Source organism: Cyrtonyx montezumae, unplaced genomic scaffold (genome assembly GCF_038088225.1).
Source record: "Cyrtonyx montezumae isolate F1298 unplaced genomic scaffold, pur_monq_1.0 scaffold_19, whole genome shotgun sequence".
NCBI lineage: Eukaryota > Metazoa > Chordata > Aves > Galliformes > Odontophoridae > Cyrtonyx > Cyrtonyx montezumae.
In genome coordinates, this window is record NW_027071925.1 from 8,169,714 (window position 1) to 8,187,486 (window position 17,773).

The following is a 17,773-nucleotide window of genomic DNA, read 5'->3' on the forward strand; positions in this document are numbered from 1 at the left end:
GCCTTTCTGTCACCATCAGATTTGTAGTTATTTCTCTGTGCTCTCAGTACTTCCCGTGGTAGCCATGAAGCTCTCATGTTTTGCCTGGCTTTCCCCAGACATCATCTTCACTTTCTGTGAGCTCCCTTTCTCCATGAATCATTCATAAGTTGATCTGCTTGCTAGTGCCCCGTTTTTTCACGCCCTCTGGGGTCAGATTTGTTGCCTTTCCTAGGACGTGCTCTGGAAGACTGCTAAGCTCCCACCTGCAGTAAATGGGAGTCAAGGAGCTCGAGCAGTCAGGAATGTGGGACTTGACCCATACAACCCACGGCAGCCTTAGGTTTCCTACACATTCATGTTTCCTCTATGAATTGCTACGTTCTTCGATGAAACCCCAGAAATAATATAACTTAGATGAAGCTGTCAACATGGATCATCTTTTTAAAAAGTCAGATTTGCTGTATTTAAAAATAACTCCCTTACAGCAGAAAATACACAGCTTTCAGCTACTCACATCTTTAGGATGTTTGTCTTTTGCAAGGTAAGGAGAAGGTAATCATGCAAAATGATGTATGCAGGACTAAAGGAATACACCCAAAGCACCCTTTGCCCAGGCAGAATGAACAGCCTCCCTAGAGAGCACATTAACCAGCATGTATTATAACCCACCATTCCTTAGTTCAGAATACACACATTAATTAGGCTTAATGCAAAGGAGATGTCTGTAATGTTATGCAAGGTAGACAAACAAGAAACTGCTGCTGCTGTGTGTGCCAGCACTGCTGCAGGGCTGTATCCCTGGTGACTGTTTGCCTCCCCAGCTGCAATAACCACGCTGTGAATGTGAAGTTCCCACTGCTTAAGGCAGAGAGGGAATGAAACTCTGGGGCTAACCCAAACTTTCCTGATAGCGTATGAGGTGCAGAGCTCAGTGATCTCGTTCACTTCTTTGGTTCAAGAGGACAAAGAAAACGCATCGATACGCAGCTGAAGGCACTGAGCAGAACGATCAACATGAGGCAAATTATAAACCTGCAGAGTGAAAGAGGTGGAAGACTTCACCCATGTACCCTCCTGCCTCAGCACTGCTCTCTGGGAACAAAAGATGCACACAGCATCAGCAGCCAAGGCACGTCACTGAACGCACATCCCAGGTTGGCAAGTGTGGGCAGGGGGGGTCAGGCCCCAAATGGCTCTTTGTTTTTTGAGGCTGCCAATAATACACACTGTGTTTTAGTGCTTATTTGCAAGTTAACTGCAAATCCAGGAAAAGAGCTCCCAGAGGAGAGAGTGCACCTCTGGCATTTGTTTGTGTGCCACTTTATTCTTTAGAGATTTCAAATGCTTTTCCCACAAACAAATGGGATTCATTTTATGAATAATACTCTGCGAAGGGGACATTCCATTCTTGCCTTTCACATATCAAATTCCATTCTAAAGAAATTATTTTTTCTGTTGGTGGTGGTGATTTAATAAAGCAAAGATGGAGTTGGTAATTTTCAAGTGGACACATCTGGGAAATACTAGCAATTGAAATTCATGCTGATTTAGAGTATGGCTGGCAGGGTGTCTCCAGTCAGCAGTGTTCCTAGAAACCAAGCTTGAGGAAAAAAAACCTGTTCTTACTTTGGCTACACAGGGCATGGTGAAAGATGACCTCGTACCTTCCATGTCCTATCATCACAGGGCACTGACCCATCTGGCAGCAGACACATCCATCTCTTAGGAGACAAATACACCACGCTGAGGGACAATTACATCTGAGAGTTACAAAACGATCTCGCTTGGTGCAGGCTTGGAAAGGTCTTGTTTTTGCTGGACCAGTGGCTTACATGGTCGACTTTAAGATTTTTCTGGTAATTTTTATCACCTATTTAAAGTGTTTTGATTGTAATAATTGTCTGTGAAGAACTCAGTACAGTTATTGGAAGCTGCATGGACACAGTGGAAATGTTCAGACACCAACGATGAGATAAATGCCTGTTTCAGGAAACAGGACTCAGCCGACCTCTGATCAGTACCTGGGCTCACACATTACTGTGGATGTACTTTTTTTTCCTTAGCTTGGGAATTAGGAAATCCAAATTTGAACAGATTCTTCTTAAAATGCACTCAAGGTCTTCTGAAGTGAGTGAGAGCAGTGCTCAGCCAGGCACTGAGGCTGCTGACATTCGTGGTCAGGATGGATACAGAATTACATTCCTGAAGCACCATTTAAAGAATGCATCCCTTCAGAAGCTGAATGCTATTACAATAAAACATACATGACTTTCTACTAGCTACTTAAAGTTTTGTGTTCTCTAGGATCCGAGTATTAATGCTGTGATTAAAATGAGAAGTGAGCAGTCAAGCGAGGCCTGCTTTTATGCAGGAGGTTAGTAGTGGAAGTACAAGACAAGCACATCACACTTAATAAGGGCAATAAAATGCTTTTTTGTGAGAACAAGGTAAGGCACAGAAGCCATTAGCAACTGGCAGAGAAACACTGACCTTTGGATAAATCCTTTCAGCCCAGAGGGAGAACTGGTGATCCACCCATGCTGTGAGCTGGGCTCTGGCCTGAACCTGTGCATCCACACCAACTACTGATAAGAAACTCAGTATGAGCTCTTGAGTATGCAGAGTGCCCGAGAGAGACTGAGAGACTGCAATCCCTGAAATTCTGACGCGAAAGGAATTTAAAATAGTCATTATTTTGGTAACGTAACACCTTCTGGAAAGCATTATTTGATAACTCACACTGAAAACCATTAGCTTTTTATTTCTTGTATTCACTATTAATATGACTGTGTCTAGGACAGGTTAAGAACACTGTACTGCTTTCACAGCACACATACTGTGAGATTAGAGAAATGGTCCATAGCTGGGGAAGCCATCTGCACCAAGGCCTTATACACATCACATTTTAATACTGGCTCCTAAGTTCATTCCCAGGCTACAAAATTGAAATTCATACAAGTGAAGTGCTCTCTTGAGAACATTCTTGTACTGAATCAGCACTGTCCTCTTCCAGCTAATTACACTAATATGGAGTAAAACATTCTGACTTCAGAATGCCACACCTCTGCACATGAGGCATGCAGGACTAAGTGGGAACAGCCTGCAACACTCACTGCACGGACCTGCTCCGAGTCCTTTCTTTTTTCCACAGCCTCCCCTTCTCTCACTCCCCTGGTTACCACTCCCTCTGTTCTGGAAATCATCTGTCTCCTCCTCTCCTCCCTGGATCAAATCCTCTTGTCACCACCTATTGTGCTGCCCACCCGCTTCCATCACTGTCATCTTACACCGCTCCCTGACGCACGTGACTGTTAAATATAAGTTTAATTAGAAAGTGTTCACTGGTAACAAATGAAAAAGGCTGCCTGAAATTAGAACGGGGCAGAAATCGTCTGAGATTTAAAAAGTAATACTCTTACACCATATGCCTTCATTGCTAAGCAGGGCCTTACTTGTGTGCAGTGATGATGAAATTAAACCGTGCGGGGCTGGCGCGTACCACCTACAATCTGGGAGACACACAGCTACTTTCTGCTGAGCTTCACAGTAAGAACAGACCAATGTAAGCAATGAACAAACACTTCTTTGTTTTGAACCAAGAACTGTGAAAATGCATTAAAGGAAGACACCCTTTCAGCCTGTTCCAAAAGCCACTGCAACTACACCTGAGTAAAAGAAGGGCTTTCTTTCTGGACAGACACGACTTCAGAACCAGACAATGATAACAATTATGTCAAATGTTCCTAGAAATGAGGACAGGTGCCTTCCGTTCTTAATAAACCTCAGGAAAAATGAATCCACTGTGTGCCAAAATCAGCATATTTATTTTATCCTAACTGTGAAAGATTCCAACGTAATATTTGTACCATCCACTAACACGAGCCCAGGTACCAGCCACAACTTCCCCACAACGCTGGATGTGCTTCATGGGGGGAGACAGGGACTCAGTATGAGACTTAAGCACATTCTGTACCTCACTTGGGTCTCCTTTATGAGCACCAAGCAATCATGTTTTGCTCTTGCAAATTCTCAAAACATACTTTTGAAATCTTCCTATTCCACTCCTGGCAATCAACCTGCTCTGAGCTGCTTTCCATTTACATTACCACATCTGTGCACTGTGTATACCATGCATGTCTGAGGAACTCTGCTGGCCCTCAGCTTCTCACTCCTACCTACTGGAAAGGTGAAAACGTGTGCCAGCTGAAGGCAGTGAGAGCAGCACGGCCCCTCCTGTGCAGGGTGACTGCCGATGGCTTCAGAGGGCTGACCCCCAGCACCAGCTTCAGTCCTTCCCCCTCAGGATGCTCCTAACTGTATAGCCATGGAAAACTAACTCAGCATTAACTGCACAAACAGCTCTGGCTGAGCTTCCTGCTGTCAAGGTTACCTCGTTTTTTGGTACCTGAAACGATGAGACAGTTCTCCCTGCCTGGTGTGCAGACACATGCACCCCAACAGACATCGGGGCAGCGTCCTCTCCCGACAGCAGCGTGCTGTGTCTGAGCCATGTGGCAGGTCACACACAGCCTGGGCTTTGAGATGCTGATCTGGAACTGAGAGCATACAGTTCAATCCCTGTCTCACCTATTTCCTCTGACCAGGAGTGATTTGCATCGCTACGCTACAAAACTGAGAAGTATTTCACTTTTTCCCCCTCACATCAAGGACTTCATGCTATAATTAAATATTAACATGTGTAACAGAATTCTAAGCATCATGTCCATAGAAATTGAGATGAGGGAACCTAGGAAGTACCAAGCATCCAGCACATCGTTGATTCCAGAGAGTTTTGACTGTAGTTTCCATAGTTACTGAGAGCAAGTATGGGAAGAGCCACAAAGTCATTTCATTTTTTCATAGCTGGGTCACAGCACGAACTGAACACGTGCAAAGACTTTTAAAGATCTGCTCCTTAATGAAGTCTTCCTATCAGAGATGCTGGAAATTTACTTAACAAGTCTGTCCTAATCTTGTTAGAGCATCTGCATTTTAAGGTATAATAATATCACTTACTTGTTTTTCATTATTAAAATGTTTTGCTTAGAAAGTCAGTACAGACAGTGCCTATTCAAAAGCTGATTCATCTTTTCTCATTAGAGGTAAATGAATGGAGAAGGAATAAATTGCTTTTCGAGCAGCAACAACAGAGTTCTTAAATCTAGGTCATGCTGAAGAACTCTTAAATACAGGCTTTACACATCAAATTGTCTTTTTCATTGCTGTGAAACATTGGGAATAAAACACACGTTCAATCAGCAGTAAATTAGCCAGCAACCTGTTCACAATTGATACTTTAAATACTTGTTTTCCCTCGTGTCATCAGACATTAATCTGTCCTTCTAATTGTCACCTCTTATCTTGCTTCTCTGCTTGTACATAACTGCAGTTTGGGATGTTCTCCTTCACGGACATCAAATGAAACCCGTGGGTCTAACTTCCATCCACAAGAAATACAGTTAGGTGAAAGCATTATTCCTCACTTACAACAAAGCATGGTTTTAGGGCACGTCAGGGGAGTTCAGGTATAACCCACGATTTGAAAACCATCTGTGAACAGACACTTCTTTGGAATGGCACTGAAAACCAGGATTACAATTCTGTAAGAGCTCAACTAACTGGAGCAGAAGTCTGAAGTAACTGGGGTGTAATTCAGTAAGGACAACAGCAGAGTACTGCCCTCGGTACAAGGTCTGGCTTGCCCTTGGTTCTGAGAGGAGGCTCTGAAGGGCAGGAAAGCCCCAACTTCATGTGAGTCAGTAACATGAAACTGTCCAGGAAGAGGAACACACATCCCTGTCCAAGAGCTCGTATGCTGTATCTTAAAGCAAACAAACCCATCAGCCCATTTGGTTTCCCATAGGAAGGTCTCACCTACACAGAGCAATGCAGTGTTGATGAACTGGAGAGAATCCAGAGAAATACAAGAGCGATATACATCCAGAAGACAAGCTCTGTGAGCAAAAAGGGAGCAAACTGGTATTACTACATGATATTACCTTCAAACATATTGAAAGCTACCACAAAGAGGAAAGTAGTAGGAAGTTTTCAGTAACCACTGGGATGAAGAAAAGGAGTGATGGGCTTAAACTACAATGAGGAGGATTCAGGCCAAAGGAAAAGCTTCCTAATGGCCACGATAATTAAGCACAGAATTGTTTGTCTAGAAAAGCTAGAAAGAATACGTTTGGCAACAAACACCTGTCTGGATTCAAGCAGATGTGCTTCAGATTGCTGAAGGCAGGCAGGTGCACCACCAGCCTCACTGCTGGAGATCCTTCCTAGCCACGTGTTTTCGGATGCCTCGGTACTACTCCAGGCACAATGTGAGTGCTGCTTTGGGAGCCTGTGTGATGTACGTTACGTACAGGCATTTCTTCTGCTTCCCATTCGCACGGCATTACATCCTGCACTCACAGAGGTAATACATGTACATGACATTGTGCACCAAACAAATCTTCACTTGTCTCCTTTCAAGTATTTACTGTAAAATCAAACCCATCCTGGCCAAAGAAACAGGTGTTATGGTTATTTTTTAGGCTTGCAAGATAGCACCTCAACACACACCCTATCAATCACACTAAAAGGAAAACAGAAGACCCAAGGGTAAAACTGTGAGAGCTTTTGTTGTCTTCTGCCTTTCTAATCCACCATCAAACCCTGATTTGGCCTCAGTAGATCTACTTTTTAATCTAACATGACAGACACTGTTAAGGTCAGGTGTTTATTAAATGAACATTGTTTTCTATTGGGAAGAGCTGGAAACCAGAAACAAGGGCTGCAGAGAGACAAAACCAAGTGATGTGTTCAGCACAGCCTCTGCCTGCTCCGTGTCACCCCACACAATGCCACTGAGCAAACAAGAAAGTAACAAAACCAAAGGTTCCACGTTTTGGCTGTTTGTGCCTGAGATGTAGGACTGTCTGTGCTCCACAAAGGAGCAGCAACTTCACTGCCAAGAGAACAAGTGCCCATGGGTGCTGACCACCAGCTCTTCCCACTGTCCTCTTTTTTATGTGCCCTCAGCACACAAGGAAAATGAATGCAAAATGTGGGCAACTGAACTTCTGCCTGTAGGACCTTGGTAAGCAAACACACAGCGCCTGCAGTGGTACCTCCAAAGCTGGCTATCAGTCAGGGCTGCAGGACTTCTGGAAGATAATTTTAGTGAACTTCAGAATGATTGCCAGATCCCAGGCTGAAAAGAGATCAAAGGAAAATGATGTCAAAAAATAGTGGAAGATATTCTGCTTCAGTGCCTGCCATGAGAGCAGCACGGGGCGCTGACGACTGGGATGATACCGACAAGGGCAGGACTGTATTTGTTAATAGAAAAGTCAGAGGCAGAGAGAGGAAATGAGCAGTCAGAATACTTGAAAGCTGCATTACTCCACTGCACATTTCAAACTGCTCACTGCCTGCTACTGTGTAAGAGATAAGTATGTTCCAGAGTTAATCAGATTGTTGCCATTATCCGTAGCAAGTATATTTCTTTTTACATTTTGTAATAGAAAAGAAGCAGCTTCTTTCTCTCTCTTTTTTTTAGAATGATCTTCACCACACGGAACACTAAGTGCAGCCAGCACTACTCTCAGTGCCACGGTTCCTTTGCTGAGGCATTATGATCCTTTCTAAGATGAAAGTAATTTTCTTTATGTCTTAAGGAGATGCTGGTATTCGGAAAGCAGAAAGGCCTCCCAAGACTTCCTGCCTAAAAATAGCCAGCAGCCTTTCAGGAAGATGAGGAATGAATCTTTCAAGAGATGTGCCTGATTATTCTGTTCATTGCTTCGATTTGCATTTCTGGATCTGGAGGATCCTGCAGTAGTAAGCACTGTAAAACAAAGGGGTCTGGTTTGGTTTGTTTATAAAGAATCCTGGCCTAAATCACCAAACTGACATCACACAGCTGTCATTCAACCCAGCAAGCTGCAGACTGCTGTGCAGCATGGTTACAGGCGAGGCAATATGCACCTGGAGATCTTCAAGAACACACAGAATTTCTTTTGCACCTCTCCCCCCGGCGAAGCGCGACGCAGACGACGCTGAGGTCGCTCTGCGTGGCTCTCACGCACAGACCATTCTGTCCCAGATGTCAAGGATCAATTTTAAGAAGGAAACCAAGTTTTCATTTAAGAAGAATGCTCTACGCCTACACGTGTTTCACATCTATTGTAAATGAAGCAAAAACATCTTTTTTTGTTTGGGATCCTTCACTTCATATGTGACAGAAGGAAACAAACACAGAAAGTAAACGCTGAAGCACATAACAGGGAATGTCCAGAGATACATTTTTATCCACACAGCAGCCTCAGAAACATTCACTTCAGTTCTGTCAGAACTCAGTAACAAACTGTAATCTGGAGACGCCTGTCTGCAGACAAAGGAAGCCTTCAAAGTCGTGTCTACAATCCTTTCCTTTAGTGTATGATATTTATGAAATGCTACATATGTGAGAGCCCCTTTCTAGGACAGCACATCTGCAACAAATCAGGGGATCACAGAGGTGTTGTGGGAATGTGGCACAGAGGACTGCAGACAATGCCAGCAGGCAGTTGCTATGCTGTAACTATTTGTCTTTGTTTTTCTTTTTTTTGAGAGAGGAAAGCTTTAAAGCTTTAATCCCATACGCTCGTCACATCCCAGGTCTACTGGTAATGCTCTCCAAATGAGAATGAACTCAGAAGGATGACGTTCAATCTTTAAATCCTTCTCTGCAGAGCTATTTTTAACTTACAGGTTCATCGAAGGGATCCTTGCTATAGCTCTGAGCTTTGTGACGTGCCCTGCCTATTATGTTTGACAAAACCACACGTTACAATTCAACTGTACTGAGGGCTGAAAGTTTTCCTTCAATGATTTCCTGTGTAGTGTGAAATCTGGGTGAGACAGACCACAAAAAAGCCTCCAATTCACCATGAGAGAACAGTGCGTTTGTGGGAGATAGTGTTATGGTAAGGGTTAGGGCAGGAAATCAAAGGATAGGAGCAGCAGCCCCGGTCCTGCTTTTGTAGGTGAGACACTGCATTCTGGTAACCGTACCCACACCACAGCACAAACACAACGGGAACAGAACTCACACTCAGGAGCCTTTTTCCACACTTGGGAAAAAAGGTGAAACTGCTGAAACTCTTCGTGCTGAGTTAGTGAGCAAGATGCTGAAGTCCCAGCATTTAATGAAAGAAATGAAGGATTTGTGTGGAAGGCACACGCTCTTACTCACAGTTTACTTCCAAAATGGCACGGACAGACTTGGCAAGATCTCTGGCTTCTGCTGCAAGAGCTGTGGTGACAGCAGGTCCAATCCTCCCCAGCCGGGCAAGAAGTGCTTTAGAAGACAGTGGTGTCCTTCTGCCACTAAAAAAAGAGGGAAAAAAGGCATTTATTTCTAAGATGAGCAAAGGTTCCTTTCAATAAAGTAAAACTGTGTTTCTAGATTGGCTTGATTGTTATTGTATGAACAAAAAAGATTTGTATCATCAAGTCTGTCTCAGAATTAGTTCTGTCTGTATACAAAAGACTTAGGAAAGTTCAAATAAAACAACACAATTTCCTGCCCCTGCACTGAGTATAATGGCATTCAGAAACATACAACAGAAGACTACGACAAAATACACAGAAGACAATTTGTAGGGACAAAAGCAGACGTTTTCAGTATTACTATGAGTAACAGCTCAGATCTGCTTACCTTAGAACAGCTGAGGAAGGAGAGTTATCTGAAAGCATTTCGTGCACAACCTGTTGGCCACAGACAAGAAGTTAATACTTGATCAATCAGTGCAGTCAGGAAGGTCATATCTTAGGCACATGGGCTTTGATCTGTTTTAAAGGCTCTGCCCTCTTCCAGTGAGATTCCCATTCAGTAATTCCCATTCAGTTTTGCTCCACCTCTAAAATCTATCAGAAGTTACAGAATGACATGGAATGGGTTACTACAGAAAATATAAAGTTACTATCCTGGCTATTTGCAGTTTCCCAGTGTCATACCTAGTACATTACAGCTGCATTTTATTGTTGCAAATTTAATCTCATCGGTATTTCCAGAAAAGTCTACAATGGGACACATTAATGTACATAATACACAAATGGCAGTCAATGTGCCACACCTTGACAAGTTATTCAATAAACATTTTCATCTTGAAAATGATAAACAGACTGATCACAGTGAACAATAATTATTTGCGATATTAAAATAATGAATGAAATTGATTACTGTTAACTGTCTTCTCTTACATGATGGTAACGTGTCAGTGCACGTTGGACTGCCCATGGAGGCTGTGAAGATGCTCAGAACCTGAGTGCACAATGCACTGTGAGCAGAGGGCGAACCACACGGCCTCCAAAGGTCCCTTTCAATCTCAGCTATTCTGGATGTTGATTTAAATATTTAAATAAAAAATATTATAGCTCCTCTGCAGGAAATAAATACCATCATGTTGTTTGTTTCCATTATAGCATTTCAAAATATTATTAAGTACCATTTTTATGCCTTCTTCTTCTGGGGAATTTCCCAGAAATCAGCACGCCTGTGGAAAACACATGTAGGAATTCTGCCTGGTTTCCCTGACTCCACGTACAGGATGAAAAGACAAAGTGTGTTCCTACAAGAACACTTCTACAGCACCTTCATTTCCAGCACGGTTCATCGAGCTGGGAACGGGTTCTGCACACCACAGAATATATTCAGCTCTGCTCCTCAGCAACATCACCATACAGCTGTTCCAAACAGAGCAGTGCTGTGGCAGTTACCTCTACGAACTGCAGCAGTTTTTCAGTAGCCACCTCGAAGGTCTTCCGAGCCGACTCCGATTTCCGCAGCTGACAGTCAAGAACAGTAACCCTCTTTCTCAAATCTTGGACGTTGTCCTGGAAAAGATGTTTGGTGCATGCAAGTTGAAGGCTTTTATTGTCATCATTTCCTTCCATGGCTCACAAAGGTAGAAAGCGTGAATTAAAATGGACGTCTGAAATGTTTAACACCTTACGTTTTCTACCCCTACCTGCTCAGGTAGGTACTCCTGAGCTGCTAGTGAATAAGCTCCCAAGTATCAGAGCAAGGTGAATCCAGACTGGCAGCGAACAGCACTGATGGGCTCAGACTTAGGATGGTTTGCACTGATTCATGAACAGAGGAAGAGTACCGAGGTGATGCTGCCAGGACCGGTCGGCGGGGTGCCAGAAACAGCCAGCATGTGAGAAGACATGGTCCTCCTGTTTGTGTCTGTGCGGAGTAATTATGGCATATTGTGGAGAAAATTACCCCCCAGGCTTTCTCTACGTGCACTTGTATAAGCTATCGATCTGAGTTATGCATCCTTCCTCTCCTTCAGCTACAGAGAGCACGAGCCCTGCACTACTGAGTCTCATTAGCTCAAGTGCTGGAGGCTCAGAGGGTTCTCCTGAGTCCCTGGAAGTGTTCACGTGATGAGACCACGAGAAAAGTTTTCAAATGTATGCAGGCTGCCCAAAAATGAATGCCTTCTATTTACACACATGGAAGCTATTAGCCACTTTTAGCCACAAAGCCAAAACAAAGAGCACGATGACATTATCTGATGGAGCAAATTCTCAGCTGTTTTTCAACACAGGCAGCACCTTTAGCTATGCATGTGGGCATTACACCCAGATGCTGGGAAGGGGTGCATCTCACCACACACACTCGCCATCAGAGGAGGGGAATTTCCCCCTGGGGAAATAATCACATTTAAATGATTATCTTGATTAAATCCACACGTACTTAAGGACAGAGCTGGACTTTATAACATTATTAATCTAACAGAAGAATAAAATACATTCAGGTCACTTTTACATGCGTACAGAGGCACACAAATATATCACAGCTGCAATCTGCAGAGCAGAAACTATTCCCTGCTCTAATGCTCGAGATGTGCCATGCTGACCTACGACCCACACGTACTTCCAGCTCCTGTTTTTCCAGCCCTGAGATATCTGGATAAAGGAAGGCTCATGCACTTCACATTATCCCCTTCACTACGCATCATTCCAGTTATTGAATAATACAAGACAAACAGTGACCTACTTTAGAAAAGCAGATGAAAAGAAAATGAAAACAAGATACACGACAACAGCAAGGAAACCATGGTAACTGTGACAGGAGACTGCTTTGCTTACTTTATTTTGGCCACAGTGATCAGGGAGCTGAGCCTTCAGCTCCACTATCTCAGCTTCTAACAGGCGAATCACTTCTTCGTAGTCCATCTCCATCCCACGAGCCTGCCTCTGTGCTGCTTCTGCGAGATGGATCCGACTTCGCAGGGCTCTCGTCTCCTCCACGGCTGCCTTGGCTTCCTGTAGGTTACACACTTTAATGGAAAAGCTGTAGCTCCTGCTGATAACTAGGGTTAGACAAACAACAAAAGGGCAGGTTTAGCTTGAAAGCACTGCGCGTGGCCTTACGGGTACTGTCAGGGCTCCCAGTTTGCCAATCCAGATCCTGATTTTTACATCAGGTTTTTACAAAGAGGCAATAGTCCTGATAACTACGTCATTAATTCTACGGTACTTTAAATCCAATGGAATGAAAGGCTTTATAGGAACATATGCAAAGCTGTTAATCATCTCCTACAGAAGCAATGGGAAAGAAGTTCTTTTAATGATGTTCCTACACACCACACCGTTATCACCTCAGTTTGCATACCATGCATCTAATTCTTATGCAAGTGTTCAGTCCCAACTGTTCTTAACATAAATGGTGTTTTTAATCTTTCTGCCCAGCTCCTGCTCCCTATCCTGCACTATCACAGAAGAGGATTATAGAAAAGTTATTTAGAAATAATGTATAGAAAAATAGAAAAGAGAAACAGATACATTCGAATTCAGCAAAAAGTAAACGCTGTGAAACTCTGATTTAGAAAAGGATCAGTTCATCTTACTGCTGAATATCAACTCCAATTAAGCTCCCTTTGTAAATTCCAAGAAGTCAAAACTAAAGGTGTGGACCACAGCTTCAGTTTCACTACACAGGAATGCCCCAACCTCCTCAAAATGAGTGCAGACATTCAGGCTCAGTGGCACCAAAGGCACAAAGCCTCCTTCCCCCTTCACTTACATGAAGTTCCTGTGTCATTAAACATGATTTTAAATCTTTAAATAGGAAAAAAAACAACTCACAAAACTAGAAATCCTTAGTACAAATGGCTCAGTAATGTCCCAGTGTGAGTCTACCCATTCTATCTTACTACAACTACATCCAGGTTGGGAATGGCAAACAGGGATAGTGAAGAAACAGACACAGAACCACAGGGAGAAGTACTGCACCTGAGGCTGCTTTTCCTGCATTAAACGGCCAAGGCTTCAACTTTTCATGGCAAAAATGTCACACAATAACTAACAGGTGTCATAGGACAGATGTCCAGAAAGGTCCACTAAACCCACGAAGGCAGATTTAATTCCACTGTTTCCTAACTTGGAAGCATGTCTATTTTGCAAGCAGTATTCCTCAAGCCAGGTTTTCCCCCACTGTGTCTGTGTGTTTCCTGTCCAATGATTGCCACCTCTACCATCACCAGCTTCAGATGTTTTTAACCTGTAATCTGTCAGCCCCAAAACAGAATTCTGTTGTCAGGCTGGAAGTAAACTAATCTGAATGACATATATAGGGCACCATCTACCTCGTATTTACAATGGTTTCGCAACATAATACCAATTTGGGTAATTGCCAGGGACACTCTGCTCCTTTAGAAAATAAAGCATTAAAAGAAGTAAGCATACGTGTAGCAAACAGCAACATCACTAGCGAGTACAGATGACAGTGGCTTTATATAAAGATCCTCTGCTATAACTGATAAAAGATAATTTAAATAACCTCTAATTTGATAGCAAGTACGTATGTTTTCCTTTCAGAAGCACAAGCAGCATGAGGTGCAGGCAGTGTATCCCACACAACTGTCACCTGCACCTGGGAACACGGATGACCCAAGAGTGCCTCTGTTTGGCAGCCTGTCCTCCTGCTGCTCCCGTGTGCACGCTGCCCCTCACACTGCCTGCAGCTCACGGGCACTGCACACACACGTGGCTCACAGCTGCTCCTGTTCCTTGAAATAAGTCAGGGACTTTGCAGAAGTTCGAATCCATATCTGCAGAGATCAAACCTACTGCTTCTGCTGAAGGACTTTCCTGCCACTGTAAGGAGCACTGTGACTCATCAGCAAGCAGAGGTGGCCCTGCAGATTACAAATGATGTTTTCTTGGTCTTGAGTAGCAAAGCAATAAGCCCATGGGGGGGGGAAGGCTCTGGGAGAGAAAAGCGAAAAGGTGCTTTTGTATTAAGTTTGCTGAATATAAACAGAGGCCCTGACAAAGGGAATTATTTAAATAAACTGATATCAAATAAGACATGGGAAAACTGCGTTAATGAAAAGGGAGGTCTTGGTTTTGAAATAAGACTTCTATGAGAGAGAGGTTTAATCTCTTATAACCCAGAACTGCCTTCACTCCTGCATTGTTTTTTCTGAAACCCAATTGTTGAATATTAATTCCTCTGCAATAGCAGACTAAGTGTGACCAGATTTCAACCATGAAAGACCTAAAGGAATAATTAACCAACAATGGACTCTTCTATTACACGGAAACGATTATCCACACCAGAACTGCACGAGCAGAATTTTCTGACACACCAGTGCTGTCTGCAGGGAGGCACACAGGGACGGCTGCCATCAGCTCTCCCAGCTCCGCAGTTCCTGGAGCTGGCACTGCTGGGATGTGCTCGGAGTGCAGGCTGCAGAACCAACGTGGGATCCTCACAGAGCGAAGAGGTTTCCTACCAAGCCAGGTATTTCTCCCCTGAAGTAATTCAAGTGTTTGAAGGTTTCATTTTCTCTTCAATTTAAAGATGCTTTCTACTCTGAACTGCCACTGAACTCTGCCTCCTGAACTAAGGCCACACTGGGGAAGGAGGGAAAAGAAACCCTGCAATGTCTGTATGGCTGAGGGAGCTGCAGAATCCTTTGGGAAAAGCCCTTCAACAGCAATGCCTGGAAAAATGTAATGCTGACTCCATTGGTTCCACCATCCCCTTAACTCTTAATAATCCATATACAAAAAGAGGCGGCATTCAGGTTACGGCTTCTTCCAGACTGGCAGGAGGAAGGGTGACAAATGAACCTCACTACAGCAAGAAGAAAGTTACTCACACTTTCGCTTTCTCTCACAAAACCTATTTTTCACAATGTTTCTCCTGAAATAAATCTCCTTACAGACTCTGAAGGCTGCATGCAGCATTTCTGCAGTGACACTTCTATGTGGATACGTATCTAAAGCCATATCTAAAATGCATCCCCATGTCTGCCCTAGGAACCAGATCTACCTCCTCAGAAACTCTGAGCACCTTCAGTGTGAAATCATTTTGCTGCAGCCGTGACTTACAGCCAAAGACAATCCCCATGTCAGCAGAGCAGCTGCCTGCTGAGTGAAACATGGCATGCGCCCGCTCGCCTCTGCTTTCCTAAGTCCTACCATAGCTCTGTGTCAGCAACAGTTCTGAAGCACAGGCATGTATACACATACTGCATCAACACAGATAAAAACACCTATCAACGTATATGTATATAAAATTATGATATTTATATAATATTTATATATGTAGAATACATGAAGTACAAACAGAACTAAATTTCCTTCAAAAGCCCTCTCTGTACCTCCAAAAATAGGTCTCAAACAAAAGCACTGCTGGAATTACACATCATTTATTACTTCTCATTTCACTACCTGGGCCCTTTTCAACAGCAGTTACTCTGAACACCCAACAGGAAACGCTGCTCCCTGAAAGCTTCAGCACTCGTGCCACGGCTGGACAGAAAAGTAAAAGCACGAGGACCCCCCGAGGTAGAAAAGCGGTACTGCTACCACCGAAACAGCGGTGCCCTGCGAGGCCGCCTCAGCCACGGCAGCAGCGAGAGCCCGTGCTCCACGAGGAGGACCTGCTGCCCGAAGCCTTGGAGTTTTAGGGCTCTCCTCTCTCCCGACTTTAGTGTGGACTGATGGACAGCAGCCACAGTCCGGATGAGGGACTGAGGGCACACTACTGAACACAAATGTATGGTGCACCACTGTAATGCTCTTCTGGTTGCAAAAAAGAATGTGTTTTGTTTCATCAGGGTCTCACTGCGGAGAGGGTAACGTGACATTACTAATGGAGAAAGCTTTCAAGCATTTCTCTTGCATTTGTGGAATGAAACCAACAATGGTGCTTTACAGAAACACATACATGAGCAAAAATGTAGAACTAACCTTTGCATAACTGTAGCTGGAACGATCTTTTAAATTATACTTTGCATTTTTGCAAATGATGCAACTGAAGGCCCTGAGAAACCTCCAAGGAGCACTGTGAGAGAATGGGGAGCAGCTCTGGAGGAGGGCTGACAGGAGCACTGCCAGAAGCAGGAAACAAGGGAGTTCAGGGTATTAACAGATTTCAGGAGAGAATGATTTTATTTTAAAGAAACTTGAGCATACTTGCTTGACCACTTGCAGCTCCTCTGTTAACTGCTTCTGTAAGGTCCGAGATTCAGATAATTCTTCCTGTCAAAAAAACAAAATAAAAATTCAGTCTGCCACAGCCTGTATTCCAGAGCAGATTCCAGTGCTGCGTCCCTGCTCATAACGTGCTCTACAAACCATGAGCAATAAACACACGAACACATATTTTAAAATGACTGGAGGAAAAAAAAATGAAATCACAAAGTTTTCATAAAATCAGGGACAGAATCAAATCCGAATCAGTGCGGGTCAGTTTTTCAGAGGGCTCATTAATGTCGCACTCATTGCATTTCTCAAGCACCTGGGGATTATACACTGGACATTTCTGCAGTGCAAACAAAACACACTGAAAGCCTCTTGCAGCATAGACACATAGAGTGAACAGAGTAAAGGCATGCTCGTGGCTGGAATAGCTTGCTCACAAGCTAGCGTTCACATCAAGCCACTTTCAGCACTGTTTTGGCCGCTCCTTTAGCTGCCCACCGACACCAGCAGCCTGCAGTCAGGCTCCACTGCTACTGCACCACTTCCAGAAGCTTAAAAGCTCTGAAGAAGTTAACAGAAGCACCAGAGGAGCACAGAGATGCTCACACTGAGGCATACTGTGGGTAACTCTCACTCAGTACCCTGTATTTCTTACAGATGTTCACAGGAGAAGCGTAAGAAATGAGGCTCTGAAAGCTGATGTTACCAGTTCTCAGCATCAGCTGTTCAGGGACTGCTGGTCAGTGTGCAGTACTGCAAAGGTCACTAGAGATCAGGATCTTTCCCTTCAGAGCCAAGTTCTCTGTGCAGAGAACTAAGAACAGTTCTCTATACACCTCCACACTTCTCACTCGTGTCCAAGAACGAGAGTTAGGTGCACTGAATACAGAACAACAATTTTTTTTTATCTTTTGGATTGTTAAAGAAATTCAGGAGCATGGGACAACAGCTGTGACCCAAGGTAGTAAGTACAAATAAATATATTAAGTGCTTTCGGTCTTATGCATCTTGTAATGGCTGGGAAAATATGCCTTAATTTTGCAAATAGCTTCATTTATCTGCCAGTTAACGTCTCTCAGAATTATCAGCAGATGCTCAGGCACGGTGGTTACGAGGATCACACGCTCCCAAATCAAACTGCTATGCAAATCTGCTCCAAAGACACTTCAGTGAAACGTCTGCTTCATCTCAGCTCCCTGTGCATGAGATTTAAGTGTGTTAGTCCGTGTAACAAAGTTCACGCTCTCCAGGCTGTGAGCACACCATCTTTACGCATCACACAGTTTGCTCTGCCCTTTTATTTCTTCAT

At 43.7% G+C, this 17,773-nt stretch overlaps 1 protein-coding gene across 1 annotated transcript in view; it reads right to left on the reverse strand.

Annotated features, from left to right (window-relative positions):
• Positions 1–17,773, reverse strand: part of STXBP4 (syntaxin binding protein 4) — a 42,081-nt gene that overhangs the window by 9,068 nt on the left and 15,240 nt on the right. Inside the window, exons 16-20 of the mRNA XM_065735530.1 lie at positions 16,456–16,521; positions 12,115–12,291; positions 10,732–10,848; positions 9,671–9,720; positions 9,206–9,339 (exon numbers count right to left, since the gene is read on the reverse strand). Of these exons, the coding sequence (XP_065591602.1) occupies positions 9,206–9,339; positions 9,671–9,720; positions 10,732–10,848; positions 12,115–12,291; positions 16,456–16,521 (544 nt within the window). The remainder of the gene's footprint in view (positions 1–9,205; positions 9,340–9,670; positions 9,721–10,731; positions 10,849–12,114; positions 12,292–16,455; positions 16,522–17,773) is intronic.